Source organism: Glycine max, chromosome 7, assembly GCF_000004515.6.
Source record: "Glycine max cultivar Williams 82 chromosome 7, Glycine_max_v4.0, whole genome shotgun sequence".
In the NCBI taxonomy this organism is placed as follows: Eukaryota; Viridiplantae; Streptophyta; class Magnoliopsida; order Fabales; family Fabaceae; genus Glycine; species Glycine max.
In genome coordinates, this window is record NC_038243.2 from 8,103,723 (window position 1) to 8,121,659 (window position 17,937).

Consider the following 17,937-nt stretch of genomic DNA (forward strand, 5'->3'; position numbering starts at 1 on the left):
AAATGGTGCCTAGATTTTCAAAACAAGCGACTTAATTCCTTGTTGCGATTTCTTGAACCTATTTCAATAACATCTTTAACAGAAATAACGCGCTTGTCTCTAAAGTAAACAAGGGTACAACCACTTTTTTAATTTTTAGTCAGTTAAAATCATAATATGTTTAATAAATATTAATAAACTTTTGTTCGTCCAATTTATAGGCAAATTCAATTTCGAAAAGTCTCGTTTTACAAAAATAAAAATAAATGATTTTACCTTCACTGTTTTCTTACAAAAATAGTCTCTAAAATTTTCTTTCATACAGTTTATCTCCAAGTCCTCTATTTGATATCATTTTTAAGTGTACGTGATTTGTTATGTGGAGATTATGATTTCCACGTGCTGTATTTGTTTAGATCCATGGTTTACTTATCACGTAAACCTAACAATGTCATGTGAAAAATAACGAGGAGTTGATATCATTATCACTTGCCCTTGTGGTAGTCCTTGCAACTTTATGGCTAGATCCAACACTGGCCACGTTTTTTCGGTCCAAACACTAGCAACTTGAACAAGATGTCAAACCCATCGGCATCCACCTTCTCGACCTGATTATAAACGTGATTGTGTAGGTAAAGGACCATGGTTGGTGAAAATTGAGGTAGCTTTTGCATTTGATGTGGGTTAGAAATAGTGATAGTCCAAGAGTGACACCCTAAAAAAGCAAGACCTAGAAAGAACGCGAAAAACTCGAGTGTGTACAGATTCGGAGAGATTGGATTTCAGAGAATCAACAAATGGTGGGTGGTGCGGAGAGAAAGAGGAAATGAGACAATGTGAAATCTTTAGTCATGTCATGTTAAATTTAGAAGATTATTAAGTCCACAATGCACAACGTTTGTATTTATATTATAAAGGGTAATTATAAATATACACCTCTTTACAACTCACTTCCTAACAGCATCACTGATTGGTTGGCAGATTCTGCTCATAGTGCTTCGTTGGGGGTGAATGTCTTGGATTCTCCCCTTGTGGGTTTGTTCGTTAATCGTTACGGTTATCGAATGATGTTATGGGGGATCTTCGACCCCTCACCGTGTGTTAGGGTAGTTGTGTAGTTTTGTTTTTTGGCCTCTGGCCCTCCCCATTACAAAAAAAAAACAATAAGATGATTTCATTTCATGTACTATCCATAAAAAAGAAAAACCTTACCAAAATTGTGAGATTACAAAATCATACAATATAGTAAAACCAAAAATATAACACAAGTAGGGTGCATCAAACTAGCAAACACCACCAACCAATCTATACTACAAATTACAAATGAACAACACATGGGTGCACCCAAAAATAAGAAGCAAAAAAAATCATGTCTCCTCGAATGGTTCTCTGCACCCCTTTCATTCATCCGTTCTTTATCTCAACTCCTTTCCCCTCTTCCAAGGGACTTGGATTCTCTACAGCACAACAGCCCCTACGGCAGCAGCATATTAGCCTTTCATAATAACAAATTAACCTCTTCCAAGAAGGTAGATTGTCTTTCATTCCTATAGAAATAACAATTTACACGGCCAAATGCAAATATTTGACTTCGATCCAGGGATTACCACAAACCCCTCATAATGCGTATGTGTATCAATCTGACTGACAATAGAAACCCAAGCCCAAACTTGCACATATTTGTACAAGGAGCAACAAGTAGATGCGTGACTTTACAATTCCAGGTGGACAATTCTTCACATTATCCGAATGGGTTGCCTCCGGTAGGGAATGAGTTAGAGGTGGGAGTGTTTGATAACCTACCAGTCAGCTGCTGATCTGGATTTGACAAGCCGAAAACAGCTCCTTGGTTACCAAAATTCCCAACTTCTTGCCTACGCATTCAGTTAAAATCATTGAGTGGCAATTCAAGTAATGCTGAACAACAAATAATCATACAGATGTTATACATATAACTGCAATAAATTCCCCCTTGCACAACTCACTTCAAAAACTAGGAGAAATAAAAAAAATCACAGTTCTCAATGATAGCACCTAACATGATAACATCTGCCCATATAAGAAACTGATGAAACATGAGATACTAAAATGTTTTAGATGCATGAATTTGGATAGATAAAGGGTTCACTATATCATTCAAGTTTGTTCTATGCAACATAATTTGGTATAGATAAAGGAATGGACCCAAAATATGAATTTCCTAGAGCTAGTATAGAAACAAACCTAAAATAGCCTGGAAGAAATGTTATCATGATTGAAAGAGTAGTTTACCTTGGCATTGGCATGTTAGTCGGCATTTGCTGCCCCATATATGGCCCTGAGATTTTCACATGGTTCAGAATACAGATAAAAAAGCAAACTGTCCTTAGAAATAGAACAATTAATTGAAGAATGATAAAACGATAAACATACTTGGTCCCAATGCAGTTGCACGCATTTGTGTCTGTGCAGGCAGAAATGATGATGACAGAGGAGTCCAGCCATGTGTTGGATTACCCATGCTTGAAGGGTGCACTGCACCAGGAGGTGGTACCCCAGGCAGGGCACCTTGCAAGGATGACATGGAAGGAAACTGTATTCAAGGAAAACCAACCAGAAAATCATCAACCAGGATTTTTTTTTTCAAATTTTCCTGAACAAAAACAGAAAGGAATTCTGAAGCTTGAAATAACTAATTATTTAATATGCTACAAAGTTAGTACAACACATTTCCATGTCTTTTTCAATGTGAAGAGATCATAAAGAAAACAAAGATAGCAATTTTCATTCTTATATATAATTCTGCTAAAGGCAAGATGTAAACTTCAGACAGTAACATACACATACAGTTAAGTAACCAATGATGAAAAAAAAATGCTTGACTCAATAATGGACAAAATCCAAACCATCATTTATCTACTAACATGCACTATTCAAAAGTAAAATCATTAATTAGCAAAATTAAATGTGGTTTCAAACTTCTAATACAATATCTATGCATTATATACAAAATAATGACAGTATAAAATATGAAATATAATTGGCAATAGCACACAAATATTTTAAATAAATCACATACAGTTGGGGCTTGATTTGCGGTAGGTTCACTGCTGACATCAAATGGATTTATTGACTTTGATGGCTGTGGAAAACTTGGCACAGGCTGCAACAGTGACAAACACTTATATGAGAGAAATGCTCACGCTAATGCATTAGCCACAGATTGAGCATGTGCTTGGTTTGATTATTTTTGGGGAAAATAGTCTTTAAAGGGAAAAAAAGGGGGGGTCTTTCAGAGTAAGATTTTAATTGTATGCTATTTTGAACAAAAATGAACTAATCCAAACACACACAGTATAATCTGGTAAGCTAATCATTCTGGATTGTAACAGTACCACCACATTATTGTATTGCATTGAGATACCCATGCCATGGGGAACACCCATTTGCCAACCTACGACTGGAGCAGGGAAGGAAGAATATTTTACAGTGAACAGATCCTGCATTAACCACAACTTACTGTAAGACAAAAAATAAACACATGCAAGTGTGCACACAACATAGATGGTTGTGAAGTAAAATAAGGACTAAAAAATACCTCAGGAAGTTCTTTCCTTCCACTTGCTTTAACTTCTGAAGCCGGAGGTTGTGAAACAACACTGGATATAGCCTCATTGGCAGGCTTTGAAGCATAAGGGTACGTATGTGGCATTGGTGTGCTTGGATGCCCTTGCACTGTGGGTGCAGAAGGTACATTCCATGGCTGCAAGATATTTCCAGGAAAGAGTGAAAACAAATACTAGATCTGAAATTGACAGTCTATCATTTGAAATGACTGCCAAACCTGATTATTTGCTGCTCCACCTAATAGGGGTGTAAATTGTTGTGCAATAGACTGACCAACAGCAGCGGGGAACAATGGTTGTTTCTGCTGCTGTAAATTGGCCCATTGTCCTGCATTATTAAGAGGCGACACTGATGTCAATCCAGGAGATGGTACAGAAGCATTGCTGGGTGGGAAAGCTGAGAAACCGCTAACACTTGCAACTCCAGAAGTAGAAGTAAGAGATGATGATGGAATAGGTCCTGCAAAAAAAGGATGAGTTGTCAGTTCTTGCTAATGATATCACAGTGCCTTAGGAATAGCTGTTGTGACAATTAGGTCACCTTGGACTCCAGAAACTTGAGCAGGTAAAGATGCTGGCACAGACAATTGGGACAACATCGATTCAAGTGGATTTAAATTTGAGGAGCTTGGAGTTGCACTTGTTGCAGGAGCAACATCAAAAGAGGCCCAATTGTCATTACTGGAGTTTGCTGGCTGCACAACAGGTTGAGGTACAGTAGTTTGTTGGGCTTGAAGATTTGATGGAGCTACTGGAGGCTCAGGATCAGCATAAAAATCAATAAGGCTCTTAGTAGTCTCAAGCTTAACATCTACTGGGTTTTCATTGCCAGAAGCCAAGCTACTGGAAGATATAGTTCTCTGAAATTATAAACAGTCAGTTATCATAAAAATTAAGTTCAGCTACCCTACTAAACTACAGTGCCTGAGCAGGTTAAGGGAAAGAGCTGTCAAAACAATTCATGCTAAAAATAAATAAACAGTAAACACTGAGCCAGATCTTGCAGAAAATTAACTATGAAGTTAGTGAACATTAGGTGTTCATGCTACTGTAGATTGGCTAGATTCCTATTGTCCATCAGATGCTTAAAGAAAATCTTGAAGTATACAATGGTAATAAATTCACTAGCAAAACAGTATGTTAAACCAAAAATCTTTAAGGAGATAACAGAAAAATATCTTTGACTGACAATTGACAAAACATAGTGAATTTGTTATAGCATAGAAATAATGATAAACAGATCACAGATAAACACTGAAGAAACTCCACAGCAAAGGCAGGCCATGTAGCATCTAGCATCAGGATTCCGAACCTAGGTGGTAGAACCATATGGACCATCATTAATAATAATTTCACCTGTGTCGGTGCTGAGCTATCAGCAGGTCTTCCACTGTTTGGTTTGGGTGGTTCACTTATCCGAAGAGGCACCACATTTTCTCCCAAAATATCTCTAACAGGTCGGACCACAGGTGGGCTGGAAGAATCCACATCTTTGGCTCTCTCAGGAGATTGGCTTTCCAACTTATAATCTCCATCAGATGTTCTGCGATCTTCACGACGCCAATCATTAATTAGTGGAGGACGACCAGGACTTTTCTTATAATCACCATATTGCCTACTTTCTTGATCATATCCAGGACTTCTTCCACCTGGACTAGATCTGTCATTATAACGGCGTTCATATGTGTCCTCATAGGGAGGGCTTCTAGATCCTCCTTGATAAAAATCATCCTTGTCACCCTGTAAAACATGCAACATATGAAAAGAGACAAGAATGTTAGATTTAGCTGATACATTCAAGCAACTCCAAAGTAAAAACGTAGCATGAAAATTGAAATTGAAATTGTAACAAACTGAAATATAAACTTCAAAACAGTGAATCTAAAAGGAGACAAGAGACATCTTACCGGCTTGGCTCTTGGTGGTTTGTCATTGGTCTTATCTCCAGTGAATCTTCTATCCACATAAACATGCTTAATAAAGTCTCGGAGCCTGTCAACATTACTGGCACCAACCATGCTAATCAGAATAAATGAATGATGCATCCTGTAATTGTACATAAAAGCATATAACAAGTAGTTACCTGCTATCGGGGAAAGAATGACGTTGGGCATCCCATTCTTTAAAATAAATTTCTTTTGCACGCTTCAAGTATTAGAAAAAGCAGAAATCAACTTAAGAAATATATGATATCAGGCCAACTGGAAAGATATCTAGCATGAGTTTTAGCATAAACCGGCATCTATACCTGATTGCCTCCTTCTTGAAGTGCACTAACTTCTTGTGAAGTAAACTTAGCCATTGAAACTGATTTTACTCGATGAGTGAATTCCCGACTATAAATCAAAACAAAAAGCAGTTGACTTTCATTCAAGGAAAAGTGAACACTAGAAAGAAATGATATTATTCTATCTCCAATATTTTTTAAACAAAATGCAGTTTATGTACACAAGGCATGTGAGAGCATGCACATACAATTTTCTGAAATCCAACCCATTACAAACAGCAGTACAACATATACACAAAGTACACAGTTAACAGTATAGCGACACAATTGAGTAGAATTTTATGAGCAAAACATTTGGCAAAGCATTTAAACAAAAGCAAATGGGAACACTCAGTCCACTAAATCAGCAGTGCTGATCAGCAAAGCAAGTCATCATGAACCATAAAAACATGTGTTCAACTCAAAATGTTCAACTCAAGATCAGTGTACAAAAATCTTGTAAGGACTTACTGTATTCCACTGCAGTTTGTGCAAACAAACGTCCAGAAGTTTGTGCACACATATTGTGGTCCCTTTCAAAAGAGAAAAGAAGATAATTAATATAAAAGACCAGTCACAATATCAAATGCAATAATTTCCATTCTAGGTTCTGAAGAACGCAATCAAAATGCTCTAAAAGTTTGCTAGAAATTAACAACACTTAAAGTCTACAAAATGATTATAAAAGAATTTGATCAGAGACCCAAATTATATTCATGTTAAGGATCCTGTTTTCGCATGGAATCTAGGGCATGACTGATAGAAGATGGGAACTGTTACCATCCTTGCAATTTTATAGTCTACATGCTACAAACATGATATTAAATACAAATGAAAACAATGAACTGCCTGGCAATAAAATAAAATCCATCAGCCACAGGCTATGGGTTATACAAAATCTGTAAGATTGAGATTATACCCTCAAACACCACATTGACCTTTTCCTAGAAATCTATTAAATGCTTGATATTCAATCATATTCAGTCCTAAAGCAAAGGATCAAACAATTTAGACACATCCTTAAATAACTTAATATTCAACTTTATTTGATCGATACACATTTCCCAACATGCACTAGAAATTTTAACCTTTATTAGAGACCTTGAAAATTAGTAGGATTTTTTTTTTTTTTGAAAAACAAACCGTTCCATTAAAACCCATATTATTTAGTTACTGTTCAACACATGAAAATATTTTTTCAACTCGTTTTTTTATTCTGAAATATTCAGTTAACAATATTTTCATTCCCAATGCAGCTTAATCAGGGTACTCCCATTTGGATGTTTGGAAATAGTACTTTGTACATATTGGAAATTGCTTCAAATAACATAAGCAAATCTGAAATATTTCAAACAACTAAATGTAAAAAACTTATTATTTCATCTCAATACTAACAACCAATTTTCCTTTGTGTTTATCCAAAGATGGCCAATTTGGGTCTACAAGTTATTTTCAATAATATCATCTGAACACAGGTCAATGTAAGCAAGAATAAACTCATCAAGTAATTTTTAGTAAAATATCATCCAAACACAAAATAAATCCTCATTCAGAATTTATGATGCCAAATAAGCACTTATAGCTAAAAACCCATTTTCACAACTGATGCGAAGAGCCCAAAAATGATTTTTAGCACTCTTTTTTCATGAAACTTCCTAAAATGAAATCAATATCATTAATAGTATCATCAACAGGAACATTTCTCATAGAGTGATGTAAAATAGGGAAAGGCAATAACATGTCAGTGTCTGTCATTAATCTTTTCATGACAGTGCTTTAATAACCACAAAGTGAAACATTCATTATTTGGTTTCCAATTACAAAACCAGTAAGCCCAAGTGGCTCAATGCTCAATACAGATAGTCAGATACATGGGATTTGAGGGTGATTTGTAGCCTGTTGCTTTTCCAAATGACAGTCACTGTGGTGCTAACAACTGGTTGGATTCATAATATAACAGGATGCATACTACGTATGAACAGCGATTGCTATCATGGCAGACTGTGGCATCATGGCAGTGAGGTGCACCAACACGTCTAATGTGTCGCGTTTTTGAATAGTGGGTGAAGCGGCCGTGATCGCGCTTCTGGGGCAGTTTTGGGTCCGCATCACTGAAGTCCACATGATGTAGTTCATTCTAGAAGTAGTTTGCTAACCGAATCGGATTGTTCGTTCGTGGTACTTTTGCTTGCTATTCAAACATATTGTAGAAAGGGAAAGATTGAATTAGCTCTGGTTCAAGAAGCCTAGCCTTCTTTCTTCAGAATTCTACTGAACGAGGTTGATCCACTTTACTTTACTATAAGCAAGTCAAATTGGAAGCCATTTCAGCCTTTTCAGGTGCATAAACAAAAATGCGCCTTCAAATACAGAGGGGCACTCTAGAGACTCAAAGTCCTAGCTAAATAAGGAACAGACTCTCCATACACAAGTACTTAAAGCACGGCCAGGGAAGCATCAGAAGCATCTAAAGGAGAATGATCCGAATCTGTAGCATAGGAAGGCTTTGATCCACGTTCTGAGAGCACTGAATCAATATATTCGAAAAAGGTGGAAAAAAGGTCATAGCACCAGCACCTGAGCACCTACCCTTACTACTTCAGGTTCACCTCTTAGGATTGGCTGGATTACGGCGTGGAGCTTACAAAATCTAAGTTGATGTCCCTATGCACAGCTTACATTTTTAATCAAGTAAAGCCCCACTTACAAAAATACTACACATCTAATCCCAAACTCCAATTTTCAACCATTTTACTCTTAAGATGAAAGACTCAGTGGTTCGCATTGGCATGCCATTAACAGGCAAAACCACAGTCCAGTAACCTTCAATTCAAACATAAATAAATAACAATAATCCATGGCAGTACTACATTTCCACTGCTTACTTCATTTCTATTCTTCGATTTATTCTCACACCGTTAAGCTTCTACTCTACCACCGAGTTAGTAGCAACTTACATTCACACGCTCAAAACAATCGAAACATGACAACGCATCAAATTCACCCGGTTAACATCTTACCAGACTGTTGCAGTTAATGCATCTGCGATTATGTTGAAGCTTGAGAAGACCCCGAATCACGCGCTCGTTCTTCTCATCTTCCTTCATGCGACTCGCCATCTCCTCCGCTGCTTCAATTCTGCAGCTCAAAAACGTCACAACAATCAATAAACTAATAATTCAAAGGCAGAAAAAAGGAAACGCATGGGAACAAGTTCGAAATCATGCATCTAAAAAACCGAAGAAGAGAAAGGGAAAAAATCGGTGATTTCTTAGGCAACAATTTTCCGCGGAAACGGAAAACAACAGATCTGAGAAGAAGAGTATTGAGCTTTTGCGAAATTGAAGAAAGTGATGTTTGAAGTTAACTAAACCCTAAGGAGTTGGGGAACTGAGCAGAGGAAACAGTTGGAGACTTCGATTGAAGAGAAGAGAAGAGAAGAAAGAGGGTTGAAGCAGTCACGCACCACCGAAACAAAGAGAGAGAAACAAGAGTCGCAGATCTTCCAAGTTCGTAATGTAATGACGGCTTTGTACAGCTAAGAGAGGTTTTAGCACCAAAATTCTCTGTCTTTAACCGGTAAACAGTTACACCTTCTTCTCGATATATTTTTTTACTTTTTATATTTAGTCGGGAAAACTTCGTGATAATTTCATTAAATCATTTAAATTGGGGAGAAATCCAAAGACATTGGTCTCAAACTTTAGGAAAAGCATTCTACTAGTATTTAATTTAAATAATTTAAAAGGCGAACAAATAATTCTTATTTAATATATTTTTTAAAAGTATATACTAATTATTTTTTATTTATATCAATGAGATATCAAATAATTTTTTATCAATATAAAATTTAATAGGCATCATCTACATAAAAAGAATTTTCAATCTAATCATGAGTTTTGAGATAAAACTATTAAATTAAAATTGGAAGTTATTATTAATAAATATATAATGATATTATAATCTATTCATAACTAGTATAAAAGAAAGAATCATGTTCCTCTAAAAAAAATTATTCAGTGTCATCATTTTTTTAGACATTTTTATTTTTAATTATTATAATCACTATAACATTTAATTTAACTTTCAATAATTATGTCTTTTAAAATAAGATACACTTAATTATATATATATATATATATATAGACAACTTTTCAATTTAAATAGAATGTTTTTTCCACTAGTAGTAGGTATAATTTTAAAAAAAAAATTATTGTAATAGTCCAATAGGATAAATTAGTCTTAGAATGGATAATGTGAGAGATTTAACCTGACTCCAGAAACTAGTTCAAGGAGTGAGAGTTACCTTCACTTGTATATTTCAATGCGAGATTATTTTTAACGGATCTCGAACTTAAATTATTTCCAACAATTAGATTATGTTAAGTATTAACAAATTAACAAAAAGGCTGAATAACACGACCATGGCTTGATGCCTCTCAAAAAGAGTGGATAACCCTGAGCATATATTAGTTGAGCACGAGGTGTGTCCTAAGGAGAGCGAGAATGGGGTGGCATGGTTTAAATTAGGCGTAAACAGAATGTGAATGGGTCTATAACTATTTAGTGGAAATTGAAAGAACAGTGTTCACACCGTCATGTTTGGTCATACATGCACGGCGACTATTAATATATTTGATTTAACTTTTGAAAGCTCAAGATCATAGTTTGAAATGAATACATGAATTTTGTCCAAACTTCAAATCATGATTTTGAATTTCTCCAAATCCAAACTAAACATGCTATGTAGACAATAAACATCTCATGTCACTTCCATTCTTCGTCAAGGTCTTCTTCTCTACGCAAATTCGTAAAATGCCAGACTGGTGTAATTGTTTGGATTGAAAAACTAGTGACTTGACCTCTCAGTTCATCTTATTCAACTCAATTGTCATTTTTTCAATCAAATTAGAGGCAGTGCCCACTTGATCCACGGTATATAAAAAAAAAAGTGCTCGTTTATTAAAAGTAATCACGCATTGTACAAAAATCGTAATTGTAAAAAAAAAAAAAAAGGTCACCACTGACAAGTGGCAGTTACAGTCTAATTATGGATAGAAGTAGGATAAAATTGATTTCAATAGAATATGAATGGTCTTTTAAAAAATAGAATATGAATGGTAATTAAACGTAAATTTAATGAGTATCCATAGCCAATAGGTCATCGTTGAAGAAGATAGAGCATTGTAGAAGTCATATGATTGGGTTTGGTCATTTTTCTTATTCTGGATGCAAAATAAAACCAGCCCATATTAGAAATTTGAAAGAAAGAAAAAAACACAAAAGGAGGGTATACATAGAAGAAGTGATATTATATTATATTCTTATATATGATTAAAGGTCATAGCATTTTTTATTTTTTTTGTGTCAAGGTCTAAGCATTTGATTACTCGATAAACTGTTGTGTTATAAATGACAATGAAGATAACATTGTTTTAAGGTAAAAATGTCTAGTGAGAGAACTATTTAACAGGTATAGTAAATACATTTTTCATACACACGAATTTAAGGACAGAATTATTTATCACATACTTGAAATTAAATAGGTTATCTATTAATCATATTATATCATTTTTTTTTTATAAATATAGTACTTATATCCAATAGAATTTATCTGTCGGTGTAAGATCATTTGCAACGCTAATGCAAACACCAGATCTATTTATTAAACAATATTTTCTAACAAGACATGAGCTTTAGAGTAAATTAATCTTGACAAGCATTCGATGCTTTTATAAGTACTGATTCTTATTCTTTAACGATGGCCATCGTTTATGTTAGTGTTAACTTTTATTGATTTGGAAAAAAAGAAATTAATTTATGGCTTCCTATAACATTAAACTTGCCATTTTCATATTTTTTTAATTTTTTTTATATCAATATCAACATGTATATGAATGCGAGCAACATCACATTTTTTTACACAATCAATATTTTCAATTTCTCTATTTTATTCTCACATCAAAATTTCTTTCTCTTTTTTACACATTCTCTCAAAGTTTTATCTCATCCATTTTTGTTTTATCCACATATTCTCCAATCCTCAACTTCATCTCAATGTTCCATGACTTAATAAGAAAAATTGTTGATGAAATATATGGATGATGGAGTAATCAATTTAATGGTGACACATATTTGATGAAATTTTATAATCCCACGTGTAGTCAATTCAATTGTTTAGAGTGAGTTTCCGGACATCATCAGCTTGGTCTAATCACAACAATAATAGGTATAATTAGTTAATGTATTTAATCTGATTGGAAGTTCACATGGGATTATACACCACCATGTTTCATTATATAATAAGTCCTTGTTTCGGGACATGAGATAAATGTTTTACCCTTTGTTCATCCGCAGAGTTATACTACAAGGCTTCCAATAACACAGGAAAATTTGGTTAATCAAAATGGCAGAACAGAACAAATTATATTATATTATACTATAATCCTAGAGATTTTCATTTTTTATTCTACTAATTGTTGAGATTCGAGCTGCACACTGCTCGTTTACGGTTGAAATTTGTCATTTAATTAGTTAAAAGGAGAAGAGCACTGAAGGGGGAACAATATTATGCTATATTTGAAAAAGTCTACAAATAAAGATACATGCACATAAGTTAGTCTTAGTGAAGCTGATAGATATTAATATTATCACGACAAAAAAAATACATATATGTAAGTCTATAATAACAAAAATTACTTGAATAATATTGTCTGTTGGTCCGATGATCACTGAAAACTTTCATATGACCCATTTACTAGACTACTTAAAAGTAAAAGTATGGTTTCTCTTGTTGTTGTTTTTTTTTTTTGGATTATTGAGAAATATTTAATCTTAAACTAGTAAGATAGTTATTTGAATTTTAAAGATTTAAGAAAATTTTAACTTAAACTAGTTTTTAGCTTTTTGAATTATGGAAGATATCCTCTCATCACGCGTCCAATTTTTCTTTACCGCCAAATCCTGTGATAACAACTAATATATATTTGTTCATGGGCTGAGATCCAAAGAGAAACATTAAAAATGAGTATAATATCTGTTAATAAGTCAGTATAGAACTACAAATCATAAACACATATATCTTGACCTTAATAGAGAGAGTACACCTGCCTATAGTTTTTTATATAAAAAATGTGTTTATTTGTATTATTACTGGCAATACTTAATAATTTTTTCATGATCTTATTTTCATATGAACACAAAAAAAATGGAGTTGCTTAAATTGGTTTTTAAAGTTAAGTAACTTAAAAATATCATTGGAACAAATGAATTTTATAGAAATTGCTTATATAAGTAATTATCATCAAGATTGCTTAACTATCAAAATATTTTTTTTTTAAAAATAAATTAAAGTTATTGTATGAATAAATTAAAAGATAAAATAAGACACCAAAAATAAGTTAAGAACTTAGGTTTAGCTTATGATTATTCATAAATCTTATTATATGACAACAAGGGATTCACTAAAATAGAGTTAAGAGCTCATATTGAATTCTTGTGTTGAAGATGCTTTTAATTGATCTAAACAACCACCAAGTTCTTCGCATCTTGAATGATAGTATTATTTATGCATTGGAAACTACCTTTTAAGTTATTAACTAATTCATAAGTAAATCATCTTTTTTTTTTAAGAACACAAATAATCATCTTATAAACTCTTGTATTAGTATACACACGAGATTCCAAACTCAAGCAACTACTACAACCTAATACTTCAATATATTAGATTTAGACTCGCAACATGAATACTTTTTTTAACTTATTAAATTAAAATAGAATATCCAATTGGTCAAATATATTATAATAATATAAAAAGATTATCATGTACAGAGGTTAGATGGTGACTAAATTTTTGGTCAATTAGCTTAATAGGTCTGATCCATGTAATAATATATGATTATATGTTATGTCATGACACTTTTTAATATAACGTAAAATATTTTTAAGTTGCTAGCTAACACAAAACTTAAACAGATGGAATGATTAAAAATTATAGTTTTAAAGAATAAATTACTAATAAATACATTTTTCAATCATAAAAAATGTTTTACTCGATTTATTATTTTAATATAAGCAACTAACTGGTACGTAGCAATGTAGTCCCTCATAGTGGATCCTCTTATGAGCCAACCAACTATTCAACGTCAAGTCACGCACTACCGTTCAGTCCATTCTGCTTCTGGTATACATATGCATTCCTCGACTCTTTTTTTTTTTAGCCAAATGGATTATTTCCCAAAACCAATTTTTAAAGTGAATATTTTATAAAGTTGAAAATAATTTTTATCACATAGGATATAAGAAAAATCATCTTACCTTATGTTTTTTATTTGGTCGAGGAGCTATCACCCACCCATTTTAGAGAAGGTGTCAATCAAAATGCTAGAAGTGAAACGAAAAACATAAAATGTCTTTAAATGGTGTCTCCTACCTCTTATATAGTAAAAAACACCTCAGATAAATAAATAATTTTATAAAATATCCATTTTAATAATTAATTTTATGAAATAATTCATTTTACTAAAAACAAAGTCTCCATTCCTCTATGTTTTTATCATTATAAAATCAAATAAAAATTAATTTATATAATTCTTAAAAAAAGATTTAAAAAATATAATAATATGAATGAGAGAAATAAAATGATATTCTTAAAAAATAATATATAAATTATATATGTAACTCTAAATTAAAGGTGTTTCATGCAAAATGCTATGAATACACTGCAACATGTTTGGTCTTTTTTGAACTAACGCTGATAAAATACAAGTGCCCTGCAATTACCTCCTAGTTACAATTATTTTATTCTTTTTACAAAAGCTACTATTTCTTTTACGAAGCAACATTTTTTTATGAGAAATAATTTTATTTAAGTTAAATAAAATTATAACAAAATTTATCTTGAATATCTAATATATATACTTGTATATAAGAACTAAAATTTAAGATTGTTTTAATTAAATTAAAATAATTTTATACCAATTAATTCATGTATTTGTAACAATAGTTACTGATGTGAAGTGACCGTGAAGTGAAATTTTCTTCTGTTAGTTGTGTCTGAGCTTCAATTCATTCATGTATAACCACTTAAAGAAACTCTCTCTCTTTACTTTTTATCCATGCAGAAGCAAAACTCATGTGACTAACATAAACCTGACACATGAGTTAGCCCTTAGCATTTGTTTTTCAAAATTCTTCTTCTGCTTCCATTGAAAGGTTCCACTGTCACATGGACCAACCTGTAGATAAAAGAGCCTTTATTTAACGCAATTATTCAATGATTCAATAATTCGTAAACGCTTCTTATCTCATGGCGTCCAATAATGCATGCACCTCCTGTCCCATCTTGCACCATCATATATTCAAGGGTCTTGCTTATTCTATCATTTGTCCCTTTGCCTTTTTAGCCACCTAAAATTCAGTTTAAAATTGATGCACCGATCACCCCTTTTTTTTCTCCCATACTGTCACTACATGACATATTGACACATTATTATGTATTTTTTAAGTAAGAGTTGTTAATTTTAATTTTTAAATAATTTAACTATACGTGATTATTTTTTAAAGAGAGAATGTATATTTTTGAAGAGAAATAATCTTATTTGAGTTGATTAAAATTATTATAAGTAACCAAATTTTATACTTAAAACTCAGAATTTAAAACCATCAATTAAGTTAGAACAATTTTATGTTAGTTCATCTGCATATACACTCATAAATTTACTATATGTAATTGGAGAATGATATAAAGAAATTTACATCATAAACCATTAAAAAAAAGCCCTTTAAAAAAATTTAGTGACATAATCTAGAATGTCAAGCATGCCAAACCTTTCCATCAAGTATATTTTCTAGTGATTTAGGTCCAAGTACAGGAGTGACTTATTTTTAAATGTTTTTATAGATTATTTAATTCATTTGTGTTGTCAATTAAGCACTATACACTAATGTCATATGACGGTAGTTTACTTTGTATCAACATTAGTGAACTAATAAGTCTCACCTTCTAAATTAAAAATATTTGGCACACTTGTTCTTATATATTTGACCCTTTTTCAATGCTTATAGTTCATTAACTTGGACACATCACATGGATCTACATACATATTCCTTTCCTCCTACTTGGGCTAAGTCTCATCACATTCACTAATAAAGTTTGTCATTTCTATTTCCAATCCTGTGATCCCTGTATTCCTTTACTTATGTTTTCCTTGATCATGTGACCCAAGTTTCTCCTCTTTTAATACACTACTTATGTTTTAATTTCCATAGCCAGAATAGACTACTCTTAAACCGTGCTTCTCCTTTTATGACACTTTTTAATGTTTTTGTTTGTAGTGGGTTTGCACTAGGAAATCACGTTTTCTAAAGCAATTATATATACATTTACAATTATACCCATTATCTGATTCAACATAATTAAAATTTGTGAGTTATGATCGATAAGATTAGTAGTAGTATATAGTGACAATTAATGTCATCCTAGTAGCATCCTTGATTTTTTAGTTTGGTCAAGTGCTTTTGGAGGTTCATCACATGACAATATCTAACCACACCGAAACTATTTTCTATTGTTATTCCTCGTAAAATATATTGGGTTCTGTGTTGCTTTTGGTTTCCCCAATAAAAATTGACCTTGAGCTTATTTGTTGCCCCACTACCTTGAAGTCTCTCTCCTCCTTAATATAAGATATTCCTACAACCTTGCTTTGGTTGAGATGAGACTCGAGACTTGTGTGGAAGGTTAGTTTAGTTGTTACAAGTGTGTCTTTCTTTCAACTCAGATTTGCCTGTGACTGAGAACAGGACTTTGAAATGGGGAAACTAGGGAGGGTGTTGGATACCTTCTGTCTTTCTTTTGGTTCAAACACCTGTTTCTGCATGAACTCCATGGAGTTTGAAGATGAGTTTGAGAAAAAGCCCTTGATAGTAAGTGACAGTGATCATAAACTGAGATTGAAGGATGTTGTAGATGGAAAGCAAACGTTGGCTTTTCAACTAAAACCCCAGGTGAGGCCTTTTTTCTTTTTGTTCCATCTCTTATTATGAAACTTTGATCTTTAACTGAATTAAATAACATTGTGTGATCCATGTAGTCAATCTCACCTAGTAGAATAAGGCTTTGTTATTGATGTTGTTACAATGAATTTTCTAGTATAACATCATTAGTCCTTCTCTCTTTCCAAAAATGAAAAAAGAAAATACATGTTTGGTATTATATTATACATCTAGTCAAGGTTGATCTAATATCTTTCTGGTAACCAAACATGCAGATAGTGACATTGAGGGTGTCCATGCATTGCCATGGCTGTGCAAAAAAAGTTGAGAAACATATCTCAAAGTTGGAAGGTGAGCATATTGCCATTTTTTTTCCTAATCATAAATGTAACTCTGTAAGTATGTAACATTACTGTAACTAGTAGGCATATTAGCTTTTTGCTTTATCTTTTTTCCCTAAATTTCATCAGAAGCTAAAGCAAATTCTGTCAGATATTGTTGAACACTAAGATGAACAGTGGGGTTGCCCAAATGTCCACCACAGAATAGAGAATATGTTAACCACTCCTTTTGACAACATCTGCAAAAAGTCAACATTATTATTGTTTATTCTCAGTATGTGTGTGACTGTGTGGTATGCTTTGTATCTACCTCTTTCAACAGGAGTGAGCTCATATAAGGTGGATTTGGAAACAAAAATAGTAGTGGTTATGGGTGATATTCTTCCCTCTGAAGTGTTGCAGAGTGTATCTAAGGTGAAAAATGCGGAGCTTTGGAATTTTCAAGCTAGTAAGGAATAATTTTGGACACAACATCCATCTTCATCAGATTCAAATTCAACAAAGATAGATGTTGAAACGAATTAAGGAGCTCTTATTTTCTATGTGCTTTTTGGTGTTGTATATAGTGTATCATGTTAATACCTATTGCCAAGCTCCAGAAATTGTCGTGCAAGAAAGAAAAGTTAAAGAACAGAAGTGTTACTATTAATGTCTCTATCTATGAGACTTGATGTGTTTTAACACATTTGTGATGGTGATCAGATGTAAGCCATTTCCATTAGTGATTAAAATTTTCCTTCTGTTTGACCAA

General features: G+C 33.0%; 2 protein-coding genes across 5 annotated transcripts; one reads left to right on the plus strand and one right to left on the minus strand.

Annotated features, from left to right (window-relative positions):
* Positions 1 to 1,163: 1,163 nt before the first annotated feature.
* On the minus strand, positions 1,164 to 9,455 carry LOC102669541 (probable ADP-ribosylation factor GTPase-activating protein AGD14). 4 transcript variants are annotated; one of them, XM_006583330.3, is made up of 15 exons: positions 9,317 to 9,455; positions 8,871 to 8,988; positions 6,322 to 6,383; positions 5,833 to 5,920; positions 5,668 to 5,729; positions 5,492 to 5,588; positions 4,941 to 5,324; positions 4,126 to 4,444; positions 3,803 to 4,044; positions 3,557 to 3,721; positions 3,354 to 3,458; positions 3,038 to 3,121; positions 2,392 to 2,551; positions 2,251 to 2,296; positions 1,164 to 1,853 (listed from the first exon to the last, which is right to left on the minus strand). In XM_006583330.3, exons 2-15 carry the CDS (start codon positions 8,967 to 8,969, stop codon positions 1,721 to 1,723), a joined length of 2,046 nt encoding a protein of 681 aa, XP_006583393.1. In that variant the 5' UTR covers positions 8,970 to 8,988; positions 9,317 to 9,455; the 3' UTR covers positions 1,164 to 1,720. The 4 variants fall into 4 exon arrangements, with proteins under 4 accessions (XP_006583393.1, XP_006583395.1, XP_025984977.1 ...); XM_006583332.4 differs by having other exon boundaries at positions 9,224 to 9,391; XM_026129192.2 differs by lacking the exon at positions 9,317 to 9,455 and adding an exon at positions 9,078 to 9,310.
* Positions 9,456 to 16,426: 6,971 nt separating this feature from the next.
* On the plus strand, positions 16,427 to 17,937 carry LOC100795735 (protein SODIUM POTASSIUM ROOT DEFECTIVE 2). The gene is made up of 3 exons (XM_003528887.5): positions 16,427 to 16,857; positions 17,121 to 17,196; positions 17,509 to 17,937. Exons 1-3 carry the CDS (start codon positions 16,663 to 16,665, stop codon positions 17,643 to 17,645), a joined length of 408 nt encoding a protein of 135 aa, XP_003528935.1. The 5' UTR covers positions 16,427 to 16,662; the 3' UTR covers positions 17,646 to 17,937.